This window comes from Callithrix jacchus, chromosome 6 (genome assembly GCF_049354715.1).
Source record: "Callithrix jacchus isolate 240 chromosome 6, calJac240_pri, whole genome shotgun sequence".
NCBI classification, from domain to species: Eukaryota; Metazoa; Chordata; class Mammalia; order Primates; family Cebidae; genus Callithrix; species Callithrix jacchus.
In genome coordinates this window covers 162,023,883-162,045,386 of record NC_133507.1, presented here as the reverse complement: position 1 = coordinate 162,045,386, position 21,504 = coordinate 162,023,883, and the positions used below count along the sequence as shown (strand labels likewise).

Genomic DNA, 21,504 nt, shown 5'->3' with positions numbered 1-21,504 from the left:
CCATGGGGCCGCCTCCTGGGGCCTTGCCTGGACAGCTAGTCTCGGCTTCCCGGAGGGGCAGGGGCCGGGAACCCAGCCTCTCCCTGGCCGTGTCTGACTCTGCCCCCTGCCCTCTCGCCCTGGCCGTCAAAGCAACTCCCAGGAGTACCTCAGCCGTTTCTGGGTGGGGGCTCGCTCAGGCAGCTTCGTGGGGAGCGCAGAGGGCTCAGTCCCCAGTGGTGTTGGAGGTCGCTGGCTCAGGCAGCCAAGTGGGGAATACACAGCTCTGGGTGGAGTGAGGGCTGCTCAGTCCCTGATAGTGCTGGTGGGCCCCCACGTGCATCCTCCTGACCGGTACCCTTTGAAGCAGTGAGAGGGGGCCTAGGATGGCTGAGGTAGGTTGGGGGACAGACAGGGGTGAAGCTGGAGGAGGTCAGCCCAGCTGCCTGCTCCACTGCCCTCGCTAGGTGGGTACTGAGAGGGTCCTGTGGCGTCCGTAGGCAAGTCCTGCCCTGAGCTGTGGCTCAGGAGGGGCCAGGCCTCTGGTGCAGGGAACCCCACCCCAGGCTGTGGGTGCCCCAGTCAGGAGCCTGGCCAGTGCCCGAATGACTAGGTGCAGCCATGGACTGTGAGGCGGCTGAGCAGGGCAGGGCCCTCCTGGAGCTGGGTTCCACTCCCACCATGGACGCTGAGCACCGTCTGTGGACGTGGGGACCGTGACAGATGCACCCCGTGGGTGCTGTGGGGAGCGAGTGTGCCCTGTGTGAAGAGTGCCCAACGTGTGGCGGCTGTGCCCACGCTCCCCCCCAGGAGGTGGCTGGGCACTTACTCAGGCAGGGCATAGGGAGAGCTGGGACGGAGGAGTGGGTGGAAACTGCAGGGTCGGCACCACTGGGCCCAGGGAGGGGCGGCGCCTTGCAGAGGGGACGCTTGGCCGGGGCTCCCCCAGCGGCCCTGGAGACCTTGCCTGGGGGTCCTGGGATGTGGCATCTCCTGCATGTGACGTGTCTACTGTTTCAGGTGAGCAAAATCAGCCTGGTGGACTTGGCCGGGAGTGAGCGGGCCGACTCCACGGGAGCCAAGGGCACGCGCCTCAAGGTAGGGGCCAGGCTGCCACGTGGGGACTGCAGTGGGCCCGTGTCCACACTTGGCCTGCTCCAGGGTGGGCGGCAGGAGAGCTCTGCTGGGGGCCTGAGCCACCCCGAGGGTGAGCCTGGGCAGGGAGGGTGGGCACAGGCCAGGGCCTTGGGCCACCCGCAGCTCTGGGCTGTGCCTGGGGCACCAGGGGCCTGGCGGGAAGGTGGCACACAGGTCAGGGTCCTGGAGGGACAGTGACCTCTTGTGGGCCCCGAGAACTTTGCACCCAGTGGCTGGGTATTCCCAGTGTTGGGGTCAGGAAGGAATGTTCCCCCCGCCCACCCCCCCTCCACTGGCCTGGGCGCCTGATACTTAAGCAGTGGCTCCAGAAGTGGCTTGGGGGGACACAGGATGGTATCAGGGTTCGCATGGAGCTGAGGGCAACACTGGGGGACACGCTCCCGGCCAGAAACTCCAGCTGGCTTCCTGCCAGGGCACCCCATGCCTGTGTGGCCCCAGAGGTCAGCAGCTGGGGCGGCGGCTTCCGCCTCATAGTGCGTGGTCCGTCTAGAGCAACAGACCCCAGAGACCCTGGTGTCCCAGCGCCACCCTCTTCTCTGCCCACAGGAGGGGGCCAACATCAACAAGTCGCTCACCACCCTAGGCAAGGTCATCTCCGCCCTGGCTGAAATGGTGAGTGGCCCAGGCGGCTTTTGCAGCCAGACCCCCCCCAGAGGGCCTTCCAGGCCCCCATCTTCCCCTGTCACCCCCGTTTCCAGGCCCTGTGTCTGGGAGGTGGCCAGAGTGTCACACGCTGGGGAAGGGGTAGTGGCCCTGGTTTCTCCTGGGGGTCTCAGTTTCCTTGCCTGTAAAGTGGGGCTGTGGCCACGGTTGGCCCCATGCCGCGGCAGACCCATCCCCCAGCACCACCCAAGACCTGGGCTCTGGAGGGGTCCCTGCCCCAGGGGAGCTGCTGTCCGGAGACCTCAGAACAGCAGAGCCAGGGCGAGGGAGCCCGGCCGCCTGCTCTTCTGTGGCTCGGGGCCTCAGCCTCTCTGTCTCTTCCTTTTTCAGGACTCAGGACCCAACAAGGTAAGCTGCTTCCTTCAGCCCGGGGCAGGGGAGGCCGGCGTTGGGGGGAGGCCGGCGGAGCGGGGGGAGACCGGCGAGGGGGTGAGGGCGGCGTCCCCCGTGCATTGGCGGCGGGGGGGCGGGCAGTGAGTGCGCTGGGCGATGGGGGACCCGGGGGTGGATCCCGGGAAGGAAGAAAGCGGGCTGTGGGAGGTCCCCCGTGTCTGTGTGGACAGGGGCGTCCGGGGTCTGGGGTGGCCTCCGGCGCCTTGAGCTGCGAGGAAGGGGCGGGGCGTGAGGGGCGGGGCGGGGACGCAGTGTGAGGGGCGGGGAAGGGGCGGGGCGAGGCATGAGGGGCGGGGCAGGGAAGCGGCATGAGGGGCGGGGGAAAGGGCGGGGCGCGGAGTGAGGGGCGGGGCAGGGAAGCGGCGTGAGGGGCGGGGAAAGGGCGGGGCGCGGAGTGAGGGGCGGGGCAGGGAAGCTGCGTGAGGGGCGGGGAAAGGGCGGGGCGCGGAGTGAGGGGCGGGGCAGGGAAGCGGCGTGAGGGGCGGGGCGGGGCGCGGCATGTGCAGCCGCCAGGGTGAAGCTGAGGACTGTGTGGGACCCGCGTGGGCGGCCGGGACGCTGTTCGGGGACGGGGCGGCCCGAGAGAACCTGCGTGGGAATGCGCGAGGCAGGCAGGCGCCGCCCGAGGAGCTTCACTGGGGCGGGCGCGGCGGGAATGGCGCCCGCTCTGTCGGGAAGGAGAGAACCGCGTGGACTGAGAGGAGCTGCGTGGGGTTGCATGAGGAGTTCTGAGTGGCCACGAACACGTGTGGGGCCGTGTGAAGAATTCGGAGGAAGCATGTGGGCTGAGTAGGGAACTGCGGAGAACTGTGTGGGTGCCTTCGTGGGAGCCACAGGAGCACCTTGGGGACCCGTGTGGGGAACTGTGTGAGAGGACGCGTGGGAAACGGCGGGAGGCACCGCGTGGGTCTGCGTGCAACGGAGGGCCAGTGTGGGGAGTTGCGTTTGGAGTGGGGGGAACTGTGAGGAGCTGTGATAACCATGTGGAACTGAGAGAACAGCATGGAATGGCGTGGAAGGTGTGGAACAGCGTGGAGCGGCGTGGACTGGTGTGGAACGGCATGGAGCGGCGTGGACTGGTGTGGAACGGCGTGGAGCGGCGTGGACTGGCGTGGAAGGTGTGGAGCTGCGTGGACTGGCGTGGAAGGTGTGGAGCAGCGTGGACTGGTGTGGAAGGTGTGGAACGGCGTGGAGTGGCGTGGAAGGTGTGGAACGGCGTGGAGCGGCGTAGACTGGTGTGGAAGGTGTGGAACGGCGTGGAGCGGCGTGGAATGGCGTGGAAGGTGTGGAACGGCGTGGAGCGGCGTGGAATGGCGTGGAAGGTGTGGAACAGCGTGGAGCGGCTTGGAATGGCGTGGAGTGGTGGGCGTGGAATGGTGTGGAACTGAAAGAACAGCATGGACTGGCATGGACGCTGTGCAGGCTCTGCGTGAGGATGCTGTGCAGAGCGGGGAGGGGCCGTGTGTGGGGCCGTGAGGGACGTGATGCGTGGACACAGCGGGGCTGTGTGCGCACCTGTGACCTGTCTGGTGCCTCCTGACTGGTGAAACGTGTTGGGAGTGTGTGGCACCCGCTGTGTGACGCTGGAGCGGTGGGGGCCGCGTGACCGCGAGGGGCGGCGGGGGCAGCTGTGAGGAGGACTGGAGGGATTGTGGGCCTGGGAGAAACCACGCGGGGAGGCGTGACGAGCCATGGGGACCAGGGGGGAATGTGCGGGACGTGGGGAGGAACCGGCAGGAAGCGCCCAGCCCTGTGTGTGGACTCAGAGCACCTGTGGAGAGTGAGGCGGTGTGTGGAAGCCTGGGAACTGTGTGTGTGGGGCTGCGTGTGTGGAGCTGTGTGTGCAGCTGTGTGTGTGCAGAGCTGTGTGTGTGGAACTGTGTGTGTGCAGCTCTGTGTGTGGAGCTGTGTGTGTGTGGGGCTACGTGTGTGCGGCTGTGTGTGCAGCTGTGTGTGTGGGGCTGCGTGTGTGGAGCTGTGTAGGGAGCTGTGTGTGTGGAACTGTGTGTGTGCAGCTCTGTGTGTGGAGCTGTGTGTGTGTGGGGCTACTTGTGTGCGGCTGTGTGTGCAGCTGTGTGTGTGGGGCTGCGTGTGTGGAGCTGTGTAGGGAGCTGTGTGTGTGGAGCTGTGTGTGTGGAACTCTGTGTGGAGCTGTGTGTGTGTGGGGCTACGTATGTGCGGCTGTGTGTGCAGCTGTGTGTGTGGGGCTGCGTGTGTGGAGCTGTGTAGGGAGCTGTGTGTGTGGAGCTGTGTGTGTGGAACTGTGTGTGTGCAGCTCTGTGTGGAGCTGTGTGTGTGTGGGGCTACTTGTGTGCGGCTGTGTGTGCAGCTGTGTGTGTGGGGCTGCGTGTGTGGAGCTGTGTAGGGAGCTGTGTGTGTGGAACTGTGTGCACAGCTGTGTGTGTGGAACTCTGTGTGGAGCTGTGTGTGGAGCTGTGTGCAGCTGTGTGTATGCAGCTGTGTGTGGAGCTGTGTGTGTGCAGCTGTGTGTGGAGCTGTGTGTGTGTAACTGTGTATGTGCAGCTGTGTGTGCAGCTGTGTGTGCAGCTGTGTATGTGGAGCTGTGTGTGTGGAACAGTGTGGAGCTGTGTAGGGAGCTGTGTGTGCAGCTCTGTGTGTGCAGCTCTGTTGTGTGGAACTGTGTGTGTGCAGCTGTGTGTGTGTGTTGAGCTGTGTGTGGGGGGCGTGTGGAGCTGTGTGGGGAGTTGTGTGTGGGTGTGTGTGGAGCTGTGTGGGGAGTTGTGTGTGGAGCGGTGTGTGTGGAGCTGTGTGTGTGGAGCTGTTTGTGTTGGAGCTGTGTGTGGAGGTTGTGTGGAGCTGTGTGTGGAGGTGTGTGTGGAGCTGTGTGTGTTGGAGCTGTGTGTGGAGGTTGTGTGGAGCTGTGTGTGTTGAGCTGTGTGTGTGGAGCTGTGTGTGGAGCTGTGTGAGTGGAGCTGTGTGTGTTGGGCTGTGTGTGTGGAGCTGTGTGTGTTGAGCTGTGTGTGTGTGGAGGTGTGTGTGGAGCTGTGTGTGTGGAGCTGTGTGTGTTGAGCTGTGTGGAGTTGTGTGTGTGGAGCTATGTGTGTGGAGCTGTGTGTGGAGTTGTGTGTGTGATGTGTGCACGGAGCTGTGTGCAGAACTGTGTGTGGAACTCTGTGTGGAGATGTGTGTTTGGAGGTGTTTTGTGGGGAGCTGTGTGTATGGAGCTGTGTGGAGGCGTGTGTGTGGTGGTGTGTGTGGAGCTATGTGTGGGGTGCTGTGTGTGTGGAGCTATGTGGGGAGCTGTGTGTGTGTTGAGCTGTGTGTGGGGGGCTGTGTGTGTGTGGCTGTGTGTGTGTGTGGCTGTGTTTGTGTAGCTGTGTGGGGAGCTGTGTGTGTGGCTGTGTGAGGAGCCATGTGTGGAGCTGTGTATGGAGCTGTGTATTTGGAACTGTGTGGAGCTGTGTGTGGAGCTGTGTGTGTGGAGCTGTATGTGGAGCTGTGTGTGTAGGGCTGTGTGTGGAGGTGTGTGTGTGGAGCTGTGTGTGTGGCTGTGTGAGGAGCCATGTGTGGAGCTGTGTATGGAGCTGTGTATTTGGAACTGTGTGTGGAGCTGTGTGTGGAGCTGTGTGTGGAGGTATGTATGTGGAGCTGTATGTGTAGGGCTGTGTGTGGAGGTGTGTGTGGAGGTGTGTGTGGGGGGCTGTGTGTGGAGTTGTGTGTGTGGAGCTGTGTGTGTGGAGCTGTATGTGGAGCTGTGTGTGTGGGGCTGTGTGTGTGTGGCTGTGTGTGTGGAGCTGTGGGGGGGCTGTATGTGGAGCTATGTGTGTGGGGCTGTGTGTGTGTGGGGCTGTGTGTGTGTGGAGCTGTGTGTGTGGCTGTGTGGAGCTGTGTGTATGTGGCTGTGTGTGGGTCTGTGTGTGTGGAGCTGTGTGTGTTGGTGTGTGTGGGTCTGTGTGTGTGGAGCTGTGTGTGTGGAACTGTGGTGCTGTGGGTGTGGGGCTGTGTGTGGAGCTGTGTGTGTGGAGCTGTGTGTGGCGCTGTGGGCGTGGGGCTGTGTGTGTGCTGTGGGTGTGGAGCTGTGTGTATGGAGCTGCGTGTAGGGGGCTGTGTGTGTGGGGCTGTGTGTGTGTGTGGAGGTTTGTGTGTGGAGGCATGTGTGTGGCTCTATGTGTGTGGACCTGTGTGGGGAACCGTGTGGAGCCATGTGTGGAGCTTTGTGAGACGCCGGAAGAACCTGTGTGAGGAGTGGAGGAAGAAATGCCTCAGGAACCATGTGGGGAACGGGAGGAACTCTGAGGGCCTGAGTGGAGCTGTGTGGGGACATGGGGAGCCGTGGGTGGTGCCGGAAGAGGCAGTGTGTACAGCGGGGTGGGGAGCCGTGTGGGGAGTTCAGTGAGGAACTGTGTGTGGAGCTGGGTTGGGAGCTGTGTGGGGAACTGGGTGGAGGCGGCGTGGGATTGCGTGACAGAACCTTGCGGAGCTGTCTGTGGGGCCACAGGAGGAACTGTGGGAAATTCTATTGGAAGCCTGTGGGAATTGCTTGGGGCAGGGCATGCTTGTGTGGGGACCCATGTGAGGGCTCTGTGGAGCTGGAGCTGTGCATAGACTCTGAGGACCCAGGGAAACACGGCTTCTTATGATTCTCCACGCAACTTTTCAGTCTCGGCAACAACCCCTTACACGGTGCTGCACACATGTCCCCAAAAAGTTTCTCAGGTCCTCAAACCATTCCTTACACAGTTCCACACCTGCTTCCCCACAGTTCCCACACTCCCCACACTGGTTCCCACACTCCTCCATGCCAGTTCGCACACTCCCCCATGGTTCCCACACTCTCCCCATGGTTCCCACACTCTCCACACCAGTTCCCACACTCCCCCATGGTTCCCACACTCTCCCCATGGTTCCCACACTCTCCACACCAGTTCCCACACTCCCCCATGGTTCCCACACTCTCCACACCAGTTCTCACACTCCCCCATGGTTCCCACACTCCCCACACTGGTTCCCACACTCCTCCATGCCAGTTCGCACACTCCCCCATGGTTCCCACACTCTCCCCATGGTTCCCACACTCTCCACACCAGTTCCCACACTCCCCCATGGTTTCCACACTCTCCACACCAGTTCTCACACTCCCCCATGGTTCCCACACTCCCCCATGGTTCCCACACTCCCCACACTGGTTCCCACACTCCTCCATGCCAGTTCGCATACTCCCCCATGGTTCCCACACTCTCCCCATGGTTCCCACACTCTCCACACCAGTTCGCATACTCCCCCATGGTTCCCACACTCCCCCATGGTTCCCACACTCCCCACACTGGTTCCCACACTCTCCACACCAGTTCGCACATTCCCCCATGGTTCCCACACTCTCCATACCAGTTCCCACACTTCCCCATGGTTCCCACACTCTCCACACTGCTTCCCACACTCCCTCATGGTTCCCACACTCCCCCATGGTTCCCACACTCTCCCCATGGTTCCCACACTCTCCACACCAGTTCGCACACTCCCCCATGGTTCCCACACTCCCCCATGGTTCCCACACTCCCCACACTGGTTCCCACACTCCCCACACTGGTTCCCACACTCCCCCATGGTTCCCACACTCTCCACACCAGTTCACACATTCCCCCATGGTTCCCACACTCTCCACACCGGTTCCCACACTTCCCCATGGTTCCCACACTCCCCACACTGGTTCCCACACTCCCCCATGGTTCCCACACTCTCCACACCAGTTCACACATTCCCCCATGGTTCCCACACTTCCCCATGGTTCCCACACTCTCCCCATGGTTCCCACACTCTCCACACCAGTTCCCACACTTCCCCACACAGCTTTGTGGTTTTTCATGCAGCCACAGCTTCCTCCCAGTTCCTCGCAGGTTCCCATGCAGCTCCGCACACAGGGTGGGAAACTGTGTGAACCAGGAGAAAGCATGTGAAATGGTGGGGAGCTGTGTGAACTGGGAGGAAGCATGTAAAATGGGGTGGGAGCTGTGTGGGAACTGAGAGGAAGTGTGTAGGATGGGGTAGGGGAGCTGTGTGTGAACCAGGAGGAAGCATATGGAATGGGGTGGGGAGCTGTGTGGGAACTGAGAGGAAGTGTGTGGAATGGGGTTGGGAGCTGTGTGGGAACTGAGAGGAAGTGTGTAGGATGGGGTGGGGGAGCTGTGTGTGAACCAGGAGGAAGCATATGGAATGGGGTGGGGAGCTGTGTGAACTGGCAGGAAGCATGTAAAATGGGGTGGGAGCTGTGTGGGAACTGAGAGGAAGTGTGTAGGATGGGGTGGGGGAGATGTGTGTGAACCAGGAGGAAGCATATGGAATGGGGTGGGGAGCTGTGTGAACTGGCAGGAAGCATGTAAAATGGGGTGGGAGCTGTGTGGGAACTGAGAGGACGTGTGTAGGATGGGGTGGGGGAGCTGTGTGTGAACCAGGAGGAAGCATATGGAATGGGGTGGGGAGCTGTGTGTGAACCAGGAGGAAGCATATGGAATGGGGTGGGGAGCTGTGTGGGAACTGAGAGGAAGTGTGTGGAATGGGGTGCGGAGCTGTGTGGGAACTGAGAGGAAGTGTGTAAGATGGGGTGGAGAGCTGTGTGGGAACTGAGAGGAAGTGTGTGGAATGCGGTGGGGAGCTGTGTGGGAACTGAGAGGAAGTGTGTGGAATGGGGTGGGGAGCTGTGTGGGAACTGAGAGGAAGCATATGGAATGGGGTGGGAGCTGTGTGGGAACTGAGAGGAAGTGTGTGGAATGGGGTGGGGAGCTGTGTGGGAACTGAGAGGAAGCATATGGAATGGGGTGGGAGCTGTGTGGGAACTGAGAGGAAGCATATGGAATGGGGTGGGGAGCTGTGTGGGAACTGAGAGGAAGCATATGGAATGGGGTGGGGGAGCTGTGTGGGAACTGAGAGGAAGTGTGTAGGATGGGGTGGGAGCTGTGTGGGAACTGAGAGGAAGTGTGTAGGATGGGGTGGGGAGCTGTGTGGGAACTGAGAGGAAGTGTGTAGGATGGGGTGGGAGCTGTGTGGGAACTGAGAGGAAGTGTGTGGAATGGGGTAGGGAGCTGTGTGGGAACTGAGAGGAAGCATATGGAATGGGGTGGGGAGCTGTGTGGGAACTGAGAGGAAGTGTGTAAGATGGGGTGGGGAGCTGTGTGGGAACTGAGAGGAAGTGTGTGGAATGGGGTGGGGAGCTGTGTGGGAACTGAGAGGAAGTGTGTGGAATGCGGTGGGGAGCTGTGTGGGAACTGAGAGGAAGTGTGTGGAATGGGGTGGGGAGCTGTGTGGGAACTGAGAGGAAGTGTGTAGGATGGGGTGGGAGCTGTGTGGGAACTGAGAGGAAGTGTGTGGAATGCGGTGGGGAGCTGTGTGGGAACTGAGAGGAAGTGTGTGGAATGGGGTGGGGAGCTGTGTGGGAACTGAGAGGAAGTGTGTAGGATGGGGTGGGGAGCTGTGTGGGAACTGAGAGGAAGTGTGTAGGATGGGGTGGGGAGCTGTGTGGGAACTGAGAGGAAGTGTGTAGGATGGGGTGGGAGCTGTGTGGGAACTGAGAGGAAGCATATGGAATGGGGTGGGAGCTGTGTGGGAACTGAGAGGAAGTGTGTGGAATGGGGTAGGGAGCTGTGTGGGAACTGAGAGGAAGTGTGTAGGATGGGGTGGGGAGCTGTGTGGGAACTGAGAGGAAGTGTGTGGAATGGGGTGGGGAGCTGTGTGGGAACTGAGAGGAAGTGTGTGGAATGGGGTGGGGAGCTGTGTGGGAACTGAGAGGAAGTGTGTAAGATGGGGTGGGAGCTGTGTGGGAACTGAGAGGAAGCATATGGAATGGGGTGGGAGCTGTGTGGGAACTGAGAGGAAGTGTGTGGAATGGGGTAGGGAGCTGTGTGGGAACTGAGAGGAAGTGTGTAGGATGGGGTGGGGAGCTGTGTGGGAACTGAGAGGAAGTGTGTAAGATGGGGTGGGGAGCTGTGTGGGAACTGAGAGGAAGTGTGTAGGATGGGGTGGGGAGCTGTGTGGGAACTGAGAGGAAGTGTGTAGGATGGGGTGGGGAGCTGTGTGGGAACTGAGAGGAAGTGTGTAGGATGGGGTGGGGAGCTGTGTGGGAACTGAGAGGAAGTGTGTAGGATGGGGTGGGGGAGCTGTGTGTGAACCAGGAGGAAGCATATGGAATGGGGTGGGAGCTGTGTGGGAACTGAGAGGAAGTGTGTGGAATGGGGTGGGGAGCTGTGTGGGAACTGAGAGGAAGTGTGTAAGATGGGGTGGGAGCTGTGTGGGAACTGAGAGGAAGCATATGGAATGGGGTGGGAGCTGTGTGGGAACTGAGAGGAAGTGTGTAGGATGGGGTGGGGAGCTGTGTGGGAACTGAGAGGAAGTGTGTAAGATGGGGTGGGGAGCTGTGTGGGAACTGAGAGGAAGTGTGTAGGATGGGGTGGGGGAGCTGTGTGTGAACCAGGAGGAAGCATATGGAATGGGGTGGGGAGCTGTGTGGGAACTGAGAGGAAGTGTGTGGAATGGGGTGGGGAGCTGTGTGGGAACTGAGAGGAAGTGTGTAAGATGGGGTGGGGAGCTGTGTGGGAACTGAGAGGAAGTGTGTAGGATGGGGTGGGGGAGCTGTGTGTGAACCAGGAGGAAGCATATGGAATGGGGTGGGGAGCTGTGTGGGAACTGAGAGGAAGTGTGTAGGATGGGGTGGGGAGCTGTGTGTGAACCAGGAGGAAGCTTATGGAATGGGGTGGGGAGCTGTGTGGGAACTGAGAGGAAGTGTGTGGAATGGGGTGGGGAGCTGTGTGGGAACTGAGAGGACGTGTGTAGGATGGGGTGGGGGAGCTGTATGGGGACTGGAGCAGAGTGGAAGGGGTTTTCAGGGGCTGTGTGGGTGCTGTGGGGACCGTGGGACTCTGAGAAGTGCGTCTGTGTGTGTGGAACATTGCGGGAGCTGTGAGCATCTGTGGGACTCTGAGAAGTGAGGACTGTGTGAGGGATCATGTGGGGAGCCATGTGAGGAAAGGTTTGAGGAATGCAGGAAACTGGGGAGCTGTGAGGAACTGTGAGATCAAGTGTCAGGCGCTGTGAAGATTTGCATGTGGAGAGGTGGGAAGAACGCGTGTGTAATGAGGCCCTAGTAGCGATCTCTGAGGATCGGGTGGAACTGTTAAACTGTGAAAGAATTGTGTGTGTGAGCTTGCGGGAAACCATGAGGAACGACGTGAGGAGCCTGAGTGATCCCCGCGGTCGCCATGTGGCTGGAGTCCAGTTTGCAGTGACTGCTGTGTTCCTTCGTGGAGGGAGGAAGGGAACTGAGGAGCTGGGCGAGGAGCCCTTTGGGGAAATGGGGAGGTGGGAGGGACTGAGGGACTGCATGGTGACTGCCAGCAGCTCCCTGAGGGCTATGCCTGGGTCTGAGGACATCTGGAAGCCGCGTGGAAATCACAGGACTGGCCATGTGAAGGACCCTGCAACGGACTGTGATGGAGACTTTTGAAGGAGCCGAGTGAGAGGGTTTTCGAGGAACTAGTTGAGGAACAGTGCCTGGAGCAGGGTGTACCGGCAGAGGCTGGCCGATCTGAGGATCTGAGGTCCTTCCCTGCTTGTCAGGAGGGGCTTGGCCGAGCTCTAATGGGCAGCAGTGGGCGGGTCCTCAGCAGGGCTCATAGCGCCTGCTTTAGCCAAGGACTGGTCCTCAGGCCATTCGCGTTTCATGAAGGGTAGGTAGGGACAGGGTGGCCTGGGGTGACCGTCAGGGTGGAAGGTCAGCATCGCACTGACCCAGACTTGAGACAGTGGAGGCTGGGGAGGCAGAGGGGGAGAGCGGGGTGGTCCTGGGAGATGGCCCACTGGACAGAGGCTGTGAGGGAGCGGGAAACCTGGGGGGCTGCTGGCTCCTTGCTGAGCTGGCTGAATGGACATTTATGTGGAAACAAGAAATATGACATATGGCAGAGAATTCACCCTGAGGAATTAGAAAATCAAAAACCGAACTAGAAATAGATTTTGTTCCTACCAAGTTTCCAAAGGAAAGAGAAACCTTGATCGCAGAGAGGTCGGTGCGGCGCTCTGGAAGCCCCTTAGACAGGGCATCAAGAGCTTCGCATTTTTCCATGCCCTGCGGGCCGGTGGAGTCTTCCTGGGGTTGTCTTCGAGAACAGTGGTGACTGTGTGTGCCCAGCCCTCGAGGTGGCTTCTGCGGGCATGTCCCTGGGTACAGGCTCCAGGGCCGGGGGCCTTACCTGCCGGCCCAGCAGGTACTCTGCAAATGCTTCATAAGGCAATGCACACAGGAACGGTAGACATTGGAAGTCACTGAAACCCACAGTTAGTGGGTTCATTTAATCAGTCACAGAGTGCCCATCAGAAGCAACCCCCGGCAGCCGTGATGTGGTTGGAGTCCATGTTTTGAGGAACTGTTATTTACCTTAATAGAGGAATAAAGAGCCAAAGAGATGGCAAGAGCATGGAGGATGCTTGATTCTGAGGACAGGCGCTGCAGGGCCTGTGAGCTGACTTAGATGGGGCAGAGGGCAGGTGAACGCTGGGTGAAGGGGAGGGTAAGCTGGCAGGGAGGAAGGTGCGGCTGAGGCCAGGGGCCCGGAGGGCCACATTTAGTTGTGGGGCCTCTTCCCTTAGGTCAGAAGGAGTCGCTGATGGTGTTTGAGGAGGAGCCATGGGCTCAGATGGGTCCTTCAGGCAGGGTAGAGGGAGGGCACACTTGCTGGTGACATCAGCACTCCTGGCTCGTGTCCGGCTGTGTGGCCCAGACACAGCAAGGGTGGAGGAGGGAGGAACCAGAGGGATGTGCTCTCAAGTCCATGACTGTGGCCTCGAGGAGCCCTCTGGGGTGGCGCCCTGGGGTCTGGGCAGGTAGAGGCCTGGGCAGCCTGTGAACGTGTCCAGCCCAGCGGGCCCCACCCCCCCATCCCAGCCTCCAGCTTTGGGGAACCACGTGGCAGGGCCTGCTTGGGCTCCTCCCTTTCCCTTCCTCTCCAGTGGGCCTAGCTTGACCTTGAATGTTCTTCCCCCACAGAACAAGAAAAAGAAGAAGACAGATTTCATTCCTTACCGAGACTCCGTGCTGACCTGGCTCCTCAGGGAAAACCTGGGTGAGAACTTGTGGGTCTGCCTGTCACCAGGAGGCCTCTCACCCTGTCTCAGCTGAGGCCGGGAGGTGAACCTGGAGGGTCCAGTCAGTTCGTGGCCCTTCTGGTGGGCCTGGGGCAATGGCTAGCAGTGGGTTAATGTAGCAAGTGTCCAGACCAGGACGGCCCAGGGGGCAGCACAGCCCACACCTGCCTGTGTCCGTGGTCCTGGGTCACGTGGGCCGTGACCCCCTTCTCTGGGCCTTGGTTTTCCCTACCTGTAGTGGGGGCTTAGGATTTGATCTGGGAGCGCTGCTTGCTGGGATTTGAGGGGCTGTCATGAACCTCCTCCTCCGCGTCTGAGTTCTGAGCAGTGAGAGTTAGATGGGGAGGTGGGGATTGAAATGCACCCAACACTGATCCCGGCCCTCCCTGAATACCGTTAGAGTCCTCCCCAGCTGCATTTACAGCTGAGAGGCTGGTGCCCAGGGAGATAAACTGAGTCTTGAGCCTGGCGAACATAGATGACTGGGGGGTCTCAGGCCTCCCTTGGCTGCATGGCTGAGGTGCGCAGAGCCCTGGCTGATCACCTCTGCACCCCACAACTAGCCAGGCTGCTCCCCAGCTCAGGCTGGCATTGCGGACTGCAGCAGGCCTGCTGGTGGAGAAGCAGGTGGATGGGCCTCGCTGAGCGAGGAAGAGAGTGTTCCTTCACCTGAGATGCGGGCTGGGAAGGAGCCCGGGCTCCAGGTACAACCAGGTCCAGCCCCAGGGTGGGGGCAGGGGAGTCCTCCCATGGAGCCTTTCCTTGGGTTCGTGTGGCCTGTGCCCAGCGCCTCACACTGTCTCCTCAGGCCCTATCAGGACTCACCAGGGACCCATGCCCTGGGAACATGGCCCCGAGGACACACAGGTCCCTGGGGTCAAGCAGGCAAAGTCATCTGTCCAGACTTGAAGCACCGGGAGGCGGCAGTCCCAAGGGCTGGGTGGACTCAGTGGTGACCTTGTCTGATGGCTGAGGCCGCCATGACCCGATTCCCTGAAGAGAAGGAACAGTCTGTCCCTCACACTGCACATTACACTTGCGGGGATCCGGCTAACACGGGCCAGGACTCTGATGATAAATACCGAGAAAAATGTTTCAAATGAAAATGGTGGAAGTGCGTGAGAAAATCATAGGACATAGACGGTCTTTATCTCGGAGTAAATGCCTTAAAACCCGCCACAACTTGCCTCTCTGCTGTGGAGGAAAGTGCCCCAAAGGAGAGGAAAACCCGAGAAGTAATGGGGTGCCTGGTGCAGAGGTGAGGAGGCAGCCAAGGAAGCTGGGGCCTTGCTGTTGTCTGTGGTCATGTGGGGGTGTGAGCCCAGCCTCAGTTTATCTCTCTGGGCCTCAGCCTTCCCATCTGCAGATGTCGGGGGAGGGAGGGAACAGGCACAGCACTGGGGCCTAGACCCTTCTCTGGGCACAACCTGGTCTACTGCCCACAGGTGGTAACTCAAGGACAGCTATGGTGGCAGCCCTGAGCCCTGCAGACATCAACTACGACGAGACCCTCAGCACTCTGAGGTGAGTTCTCCGGGGAGGCGGGCTCTGCTTCCGCCCACTGGTCTTGGGGGACGGATCCTTGTGTTTGAATTAGGAGCGTCAGTGAGCAGGGGCGACTCTTTTTGGGGGGTTTATCTTGGACTCTATGAGACTGGAAGGGACTGTTACTGGGCCTCCTGGGCCTGCATGGGCCCTGTCCCATTCCCTCCAAGGAGCCTTTGGGGTGTGTTTTGGGGCTGCAGGCAGCCCAGGGCCCTGTGGCACCAGACTGGGAGAGCTATGCCTGTGGGCAAAGCAGTTGACACCTGCCAGCCGGGGAGCCATTGGAGATTTTTAGATGGCAAAGGGGGCATAGGTGTGTCTTATGGGCAGGGCGGGCACCAGGGGTGGGGAGCCTGGGCCCTGGCCCTGCTGGACACTGCTCGGTGGCTTGGGTGGTGGTCTGTCCCCTGTTTTGACCCTGCACCACCAGTGCTTACGAGAAGCAAAGGGCGCGTGTCCCAGTAGAGGCTGGTGTACTTGCTGGCAATGCAGACGTGCGTGTCGGCCGATACACGGCATGGGCAGAAGCCTACACACGGAGCTGTCCCCACGTTTTCCCCATGACTTTCTCCCTCTCTCCTGAAACAACTGGGGGTGAGGACACCACCCCGTCCCTGCTCTCCTGGGCCTCAGTTTCCCCGAGCGGGTGAGCTGGAACTGGGTGACCTCACCTGTACGTCTCCTCTGGCCTGTGGCCCCAGATGCTCCCCCTGGTGACTTGCCATGGGGTGACTTCCCACTCTGTGCCAGGCTGTGCTGGCTTGGGTCCACCCCTGGTTTGGCTGCTGAGCCTGAAAGGCTGGGTCTTGGGCAGGGCCCCAGGCACCCTTGGGACCTGCCAGGCATGGCCCTGTCCCGAGCACAGCCGACAGCCCCCTTTGCTGCCCAGGTATGCTGACCGGGCCAAGCAGATCCGCTGCAATGCTGTCATCAACGAGGACCCCAACAACAAGCTGATCCGCGAGCTGAAGGACGAGGTGACCCGGCTGCGTGACCTGCTGTACGCCCAGGGTCTCGGCGACATCACCGACAGTGAGTGCCCACCCAGCCTGTCTGGACAGGGTGTGGGACCTCAGGCTCAGGGGCCTCGCAGGGCATCACGTACTGTCCTGGGGCCACCACTCTGCTGGCCACACCTTGGGCTGGGGCGGCTCCAAGCTGCTCTGAGAGCCCCTTGGGGCCAAATCCCTGTCCCTGCTCTGTGTTCCTAGGCAGAACTGCCTCTGGGAGGGAGGCAGGATGGGGGGCCCTGGACAAGGGCGTTTCCTGGCTTTGTCCTGGATGGTACCGCATGGTTTGGGTTTGGTACAGATGCGAGTGGGCCAGAGACAGCTCCCCTGGAAGCCCTACAGGCAGGCTGTGGGTGCTGGGGTCACAACAGGCCCCGTGTTCTGCAGCTGCAGATTTTCACCACCCTGCTCGTGGCCACGCACGCACTGCTGGCCACCCTGGCCTGTGAAGGGTGTGCCTGACCCTCTGGACAAACCTGTTCTTCTGTTTCTCTGTCTCTCCCCCTCCCCCACGCTCCCTTACCCCGTAGCCAACACTGTGCCTGGAGGACCCAAATGTGTGTATTCCCTCTGCTGCTCTCTGCATCACTGCTTCCAGCCCCAGCCAGCATGGGGGCCTAGGGCAGCACGGGCAGGGAGGGGTGAGCCCAGGGCACTGGCTCTGCTTTCTTCTCTTTTTGGGGCAGAAAGCACTGTTCTCCCACAGCCACAGGGCCTGCTGGTAGATGTGGGATTCTCTCTGCCTCTGAGCCCACACCCTGACTCATTCCCATCCATATGGTCTAGATGGGAGGCGAGGCCATGGGGGAGTATGGGTGTAGCTGAGGCCTTCTTAGGCTCCAAGTGGCCAAGGTCAGGCCCCTGACCCTCTGTGCCCCCAGAGGCCTGCGAAGGTCAGGATATCAGCACCGAAGGGCCAGAAGGCTGGAGGGACTTACCAGTCCCCAGCTCTTAGCTCAAGCTTCTGTGTGCCAGGCCATTTCTCCAGCTGACCTGACCCCACACGCCCAGGCCCTCCACTCTGGAAGTGCCACAAGCCTCAGCTTTCACTGTGATGCTGCCAAATCCCGCTCAGCCTCTGTGCCTCCTGGCCTTGGCTCTGGCTCCATGGGGCTGGGTACCTCCTGAGCCTGGCTGCGGGCACCCTCACCTCCCCCATGCCCGTCCTGAGCCTGGCTGCGGGCACCCTCACCTCCCCCATGCCCGTCCTGAGCCTGACTGCGGGCACCCTCATCTCCCCCACGCCTGTGTCCGGTGCTTACTGCTGCTCTGCTGTTTGTTTGCTTATGCTAGGAGACCCCTGGCACTGCCCACTCCAGTGATGTCACAGCTCCACCTTCCAGGCCTTAGGGGCATGTGAGCGTAGGTGGGAGGGTGTGTGCCTCGTGGTGGCGGGGAAGGGCGTCTCTCAGAGGGTCCATGTTCGCCTCCTCCACGATGGTCTCTGGGCTGATGACCACAGGGGACAGTGGCTGAACGGTTAGTGCAGCCTGGCCCCACAGCTCAGGGCTGTGTGGTGTCCCACGGTGGGTTCGAGGGGTGGGAGGACAAGTGTGGGGTCTGTACGGTGCACTGCTGGGTGGCCTCGGCAAGCCACTGAACAGGGCGGGAAGACGTAGGGTTGACAGGCTCGCAGCCCCCGGGTGCGGGGTCTGCATGGCGGCCTGGCCGTGAGGCCTGGAGTGCAGCTCAGGATAGGGAGACACCTGGCAGGGGGTGCGGGGGAGCTCCAGGATGCCCAGGGCTGTGTCACGCTGCTGCTGGGGAGGGCAGGCTTGGGGGACAGGTGGGCACGTGGGTGCCACTGCCGGTCGGGTCCTGTCAGAGGTGGGGGTGGCAGGAAGGCCTTGCATGCACCTGTCCTGGGCCGGCAGGGCTGCTGTGCCACGCTGTGCTTTGTGTCTTGCCTTCTCTGGGCCCTGCCTCTTACTTTTTCCCATCTTCGTCTTTTTTCTCTCCCTCCCTGTCTGTCTGCCTGCCCTGCCCCTCCTCCTCATAGACATGTCCGACCTTGAGAACAATAACCTTAACCGTGGTGGGACGGTGAATCCAGCCCCTGACCCTCTCTCCACAGTGACCAATGCCTTGGTGGGCATGAGCCCCTCGTCCTCACTCTCGGCCCTGTCCAGCCGTGCAGCCTCCGTGTCCAGCCTCCACGAGCGCATCTTGTTTGCCCCGGGCAGCGAGGAGGCCATCGAGAGGCTGAAGGTGAGGGCACCGCATGGGGCTTCGGGGTGGCAGGCTCTGGGAGTGGGGGGCTTGGAGGAGTGAGAGCCCCTTGCCTCCTGGGCATAGCCCGTCCTCATGGACGGGTCCATCATGGAGGACCTGCAGGAGCCTCTGGCGTGCGGCACACAGGTGCCCCATGCCTGGCCTGTGCCCAGACCACCCACAGCAGCCAAGGCAGCAAGTTCACTTGGGCATCCCCAGGCTGGGGTCTGCATGACACTCAGCTGCCAGACAGGAAACGCCATGGGTGTCTGGATGGCCTGTGCCCCACGCGGGCCAAGCCTGGAGCAGAGAAGCTCTAAGCATGAACCTCTAGGATGGAGACTCCTCCCGTGGGTCTTTGACTGTGAGTGTGCGCTTGCTCAGGGAGCAGTGAGCTGGATGGCGGCTGTGGGTGGAGGGGGTCTCATCCCCCTCCCAGTGGGTGGATGGCGTCTGTGGGTGGAGGCGGACCCTGCAGTGCCCCTCCACTGGTGACAGTGCCAGGTCACAGCAGCTTCCTGTCTGGTGTCCCACAGAACTGCACCCACTGAGAAGGGCCGAGACTGTGGTGCAGGCTCCTGAGCGCCCCCTGGCATTCTGTGTTCTATCTGCACAGCTGCCTGGGAACAGTCACCACCCCACTGTCCCAGGTCTGGCGTGTTCCCTGGCACCCAGCAACGGGCCGGGGGCGTTTTAGGTTTCCAGTCACAGGCCCCTCCGTGAATGGCTGTGCAGGGGCCGGCTGAGCTGCACGCCTGGGGACTGAGGGGCTGAGGGGAAGGGCAGAGGCCCCACTGAGGCATGTGAGGCAGCAGATGGGGGTGGGGTGGGCCCCGTGAGCCTGGAGCAGAGGGCCCTCGTGGGGTGTTGGGTCCCACTGTGGTGTTGGGTCCCACTGGGGTGTTGGGTTCTACTGGGGTGTTGGGTGCCACCGGGGTGTTGGGTCCCACTGGGGTGTTGGGTGCCACCGGGGTGTTGGGTCCTACTGGGGTGTTGGGTCCTACTGGGGTGTTGGGTGCCACTGGGGTGTTGGGTCCCGCCGGGGTGTTGGGTGCCACCGTGGTGTTGCGTCCCGCCGGGGTGTTGGGTCCCCACTGGGGTGTTGGGTCCTGCTGGGGTATTGGGTCCTACTGGGGTGTTGGATCCCCACTGTGGTGTTGGGTCCTACTGTGGTGTTGGGTCCCCACTGGCGTGTTGGGTCCCCACTGGGGTGTTGGGTCCCGCTGGGGTGTTGGGTCCCAGCAGGCTTCAGGTGGAAGAAACCGGAGACCAGGCTGCTGCTGGGCAGCGTCGTCCATGTCCTGAAGAGGGGCGAGCACCCAGGGCTCCGGGCAGCGGTGAGGACCGCTGTGTCTTAGGAGCTGAGGCTCAGCATCTCCCAGGAGCATTTGCTTCTCATTTCCCTGCAGATTTGTTAACGTGTTTCCCCGTTTTCTTGAGTGTGTCTAAGGGAAAACGCACATTCTGTGAGCTTCACCTTGGTCTGCTGGATGCCTCATGTGCCTGGACGGGCCCAGGAACATGGGCTCTTGTGCTTTGCAGCCCCTTCTCCTGGCACCCGAGTCTCCATTGTCCTCTCCCCTGGCCCCAGCCCCGGCAGCTCACTGTGCTCTGCCTCAATCCCCAGGAAACAGAGAAGATCATAGCCGAGCTCAATGAGACCTGGGAGGAGAAGCTGCGGCGGACGGAAGCCATCCGGATGGAGAGGTGTGCGGCGGGGAAACTGAGGCCCAGGGAGGGGCGCAGCCAGCAAGCCCAAAGCCTGGGCAGGATGAATACTGGGCCCTGCCCTCCAGTACTGGGCTCCTGTACCCTGGGTGGCCACATCCCAGCCCAGGGCATACCTGTTCCCTCGCTCCCAGTGACTCCCACCTGGTACGCTGCTGGCTGCTGGCCACAGAGGCCTGATAGACCTGATCCCTGTCCATGGTGCAGAGGGGCGGATCTCATCAGCAGATGCCCTGACCCACTGACCAGATGGGACAGGCATGGGCACCACCCAAGCTACGGTGGCCACAGGCCTGCTGCCTGAGTTGGTCAGCCAGGCCCGAGGCCAGGAAGCCTCGCGAAGCTTGTGCTGACTTCAGCTCTGTTCCTCCAGGGAAGCCCTGCTGGCCGAGATGGGCGTGGCCATGAGGGAGGATGGCGGCACCTTGGGCGTCTTCTCTCCCAAAAAGGTAGGAGCGGTCCCACTTCTGTGGTACTGCCCTGATCGGAACAGGACCGGGCGAGGTGCTGTCTTACAGAGAACCAGGGGGTGCCTTGGGAGGAGGGGGCCTCTGGCCCTGTGCTCTGGGGTGCAAAGCGCATCCACAGGCACACTTGGCTTTTTCTGGGAAAATCGGTCCCCACATTCTCATGGTGGGGTGTCCTGGTGGCTTTGATAGGTCAGATAGGTCTTGTAGTGGCCTGAGGTGTGGACTGGGCTCCCCAGGGTCAGGGCAAGGCTGTGGAGCCAACACCCAGTCTGGAGACTGAGACACGTGGGACTGGACCTGGCCTGGAGCCGTGCTGCTCACAGAGCTGGGCACCAGCTGCCTCCTTAGAACTCAGCTGGGAGTCAGGTCTGACTGTTCCAGCAGGGGCCCCTCCTCACACCAGGCGAAGCCTAAGGGGCTTTCAGCTGGGGAGCCTCAAATGGCACAGAGCCCCTGGGCAGCTGCTTCAGAGTGTATGTGGCCCCGGTGCCCCCATCCAGTAGCCTAGGTGGGGCTGGTCTCTCCTGTGGTTCTGATCCCCGGACCCCACACACCCACCGCAAAGATGGTCAGGAGAGTGGAGCGCCTTAGGAGCGGAGCTCTGGCTGGCAGGGTGGGGTGCTGGTGGGGGGCTCCCTGGGCCTGCCTTGGGCTGGGCCTGCTCTGGACATTGCTCATCTGATGGCTGCATCAGGAGTGGAGAGGGTAGCCCTGGGAGGGGCCCAGTTGCAGGGCACCCCTGTGGATGGCGGCCAGGCCGCCCAAGCCACTCCAGCCAGTGCACAGCACACACGCAGGGCTTCCCTGCACACGAAGTGAGGCTTTTTGATGCTACTCATGCTTCTGGCCCACAGGAGTGGGGTCCTCCCTAGGACGGCACAGGGGTCCCTGGCATTGCTGTTGCTGTCACATACCAGGTGTCACATCCAGTGGAGGCTTGGACATGGGGACAGACATCTGTGTGACCATAGCTTGGGAGGGGCTGGGCAGGACTGTGCTCCAGACCAGGGGCCCACTATGTGCTGAGGTCCAGAGGCAGGAGGGGTCTGAGAGGAGCTGTAGGCAGTTTCCAGTCCTGGGCAGGGCGGGGACGGGCCGTGCCCTGATGGGGCTTCACTACACGTGTTGTCTAGACAGGCCTTTGGTTTGGTCTGGGATGGATTCTTCCCTGCACTGTTTCAGACCTTCTCCCCTTCCCTGAGTGGTAGGGTGGAACTCCAGGGTGTGGCTTTAATGGTGGCCCTGGGTCTGGGAACTGC

The 21,504-nt window shown here is 61.3% G+C and overlaps 1 protein-coding gene across 34 annotated transcripts in view; it reads left to right on the top strand.

Annotated features, from left to right (window-relative positions):
* The window catches only part of KIF1A (kinesin family member 1A), a 119,795-nt gene that overhangs the window by 41,811 nt on the left and 56,480 nt on the right, over positions 1 to 21,504 (top strand). For 13 of the 34 annotated variants that reach the window (XM_078328941.1, XM_035306275.3, XM_035306290.3 and 10 more), the window contains 10 exons: positions 1,000 to 1,077; positions 1,684 to 1,749; positions 2,131 to 2,148; positions 13,184 to 13,259; positions 14,727 to 14,805; positions 15,716 to 15,858; positions 16,367 to 16,393; positions 17,836 to 18,044; positions 19,675 to 19,754; positions 20,149 to 20,224. In XM_078328941.1, the coding sequence (XP_078185067.1) occupies positions 1,000 to 1,077; positions 1,684 to 1,749; positions 2,131 to 2,148; positions 13,184 to 13,259; positions 14,727 to 14,805; positions 15,716 to 15,858; positions 16,367 to 16,393; positions 17,836 to 18,044; positions 19,675 to 19,754; positions 20,149 to 20,224 (852 nt within the window). The remainder of the gene's footprint in view (positions 1 to 999; positions 1,078 to 1,683; positions 1,750 to 2,130; positions 2,149 to 13,183; positions 13,260 to 14,726; positions 14,806 to 15,715; positions 15,859 to 16,366; positions 16,394 to 17,835; positions 18,045 to 19,674; positions 19,755 to 20,148; positions 20,225 to 21,504) is intronic. The other 21 variants (XM_078328947.1, XM_035306297.3, XM_035306295.3 and 18 more) reach the window with 3 other exon arrangements.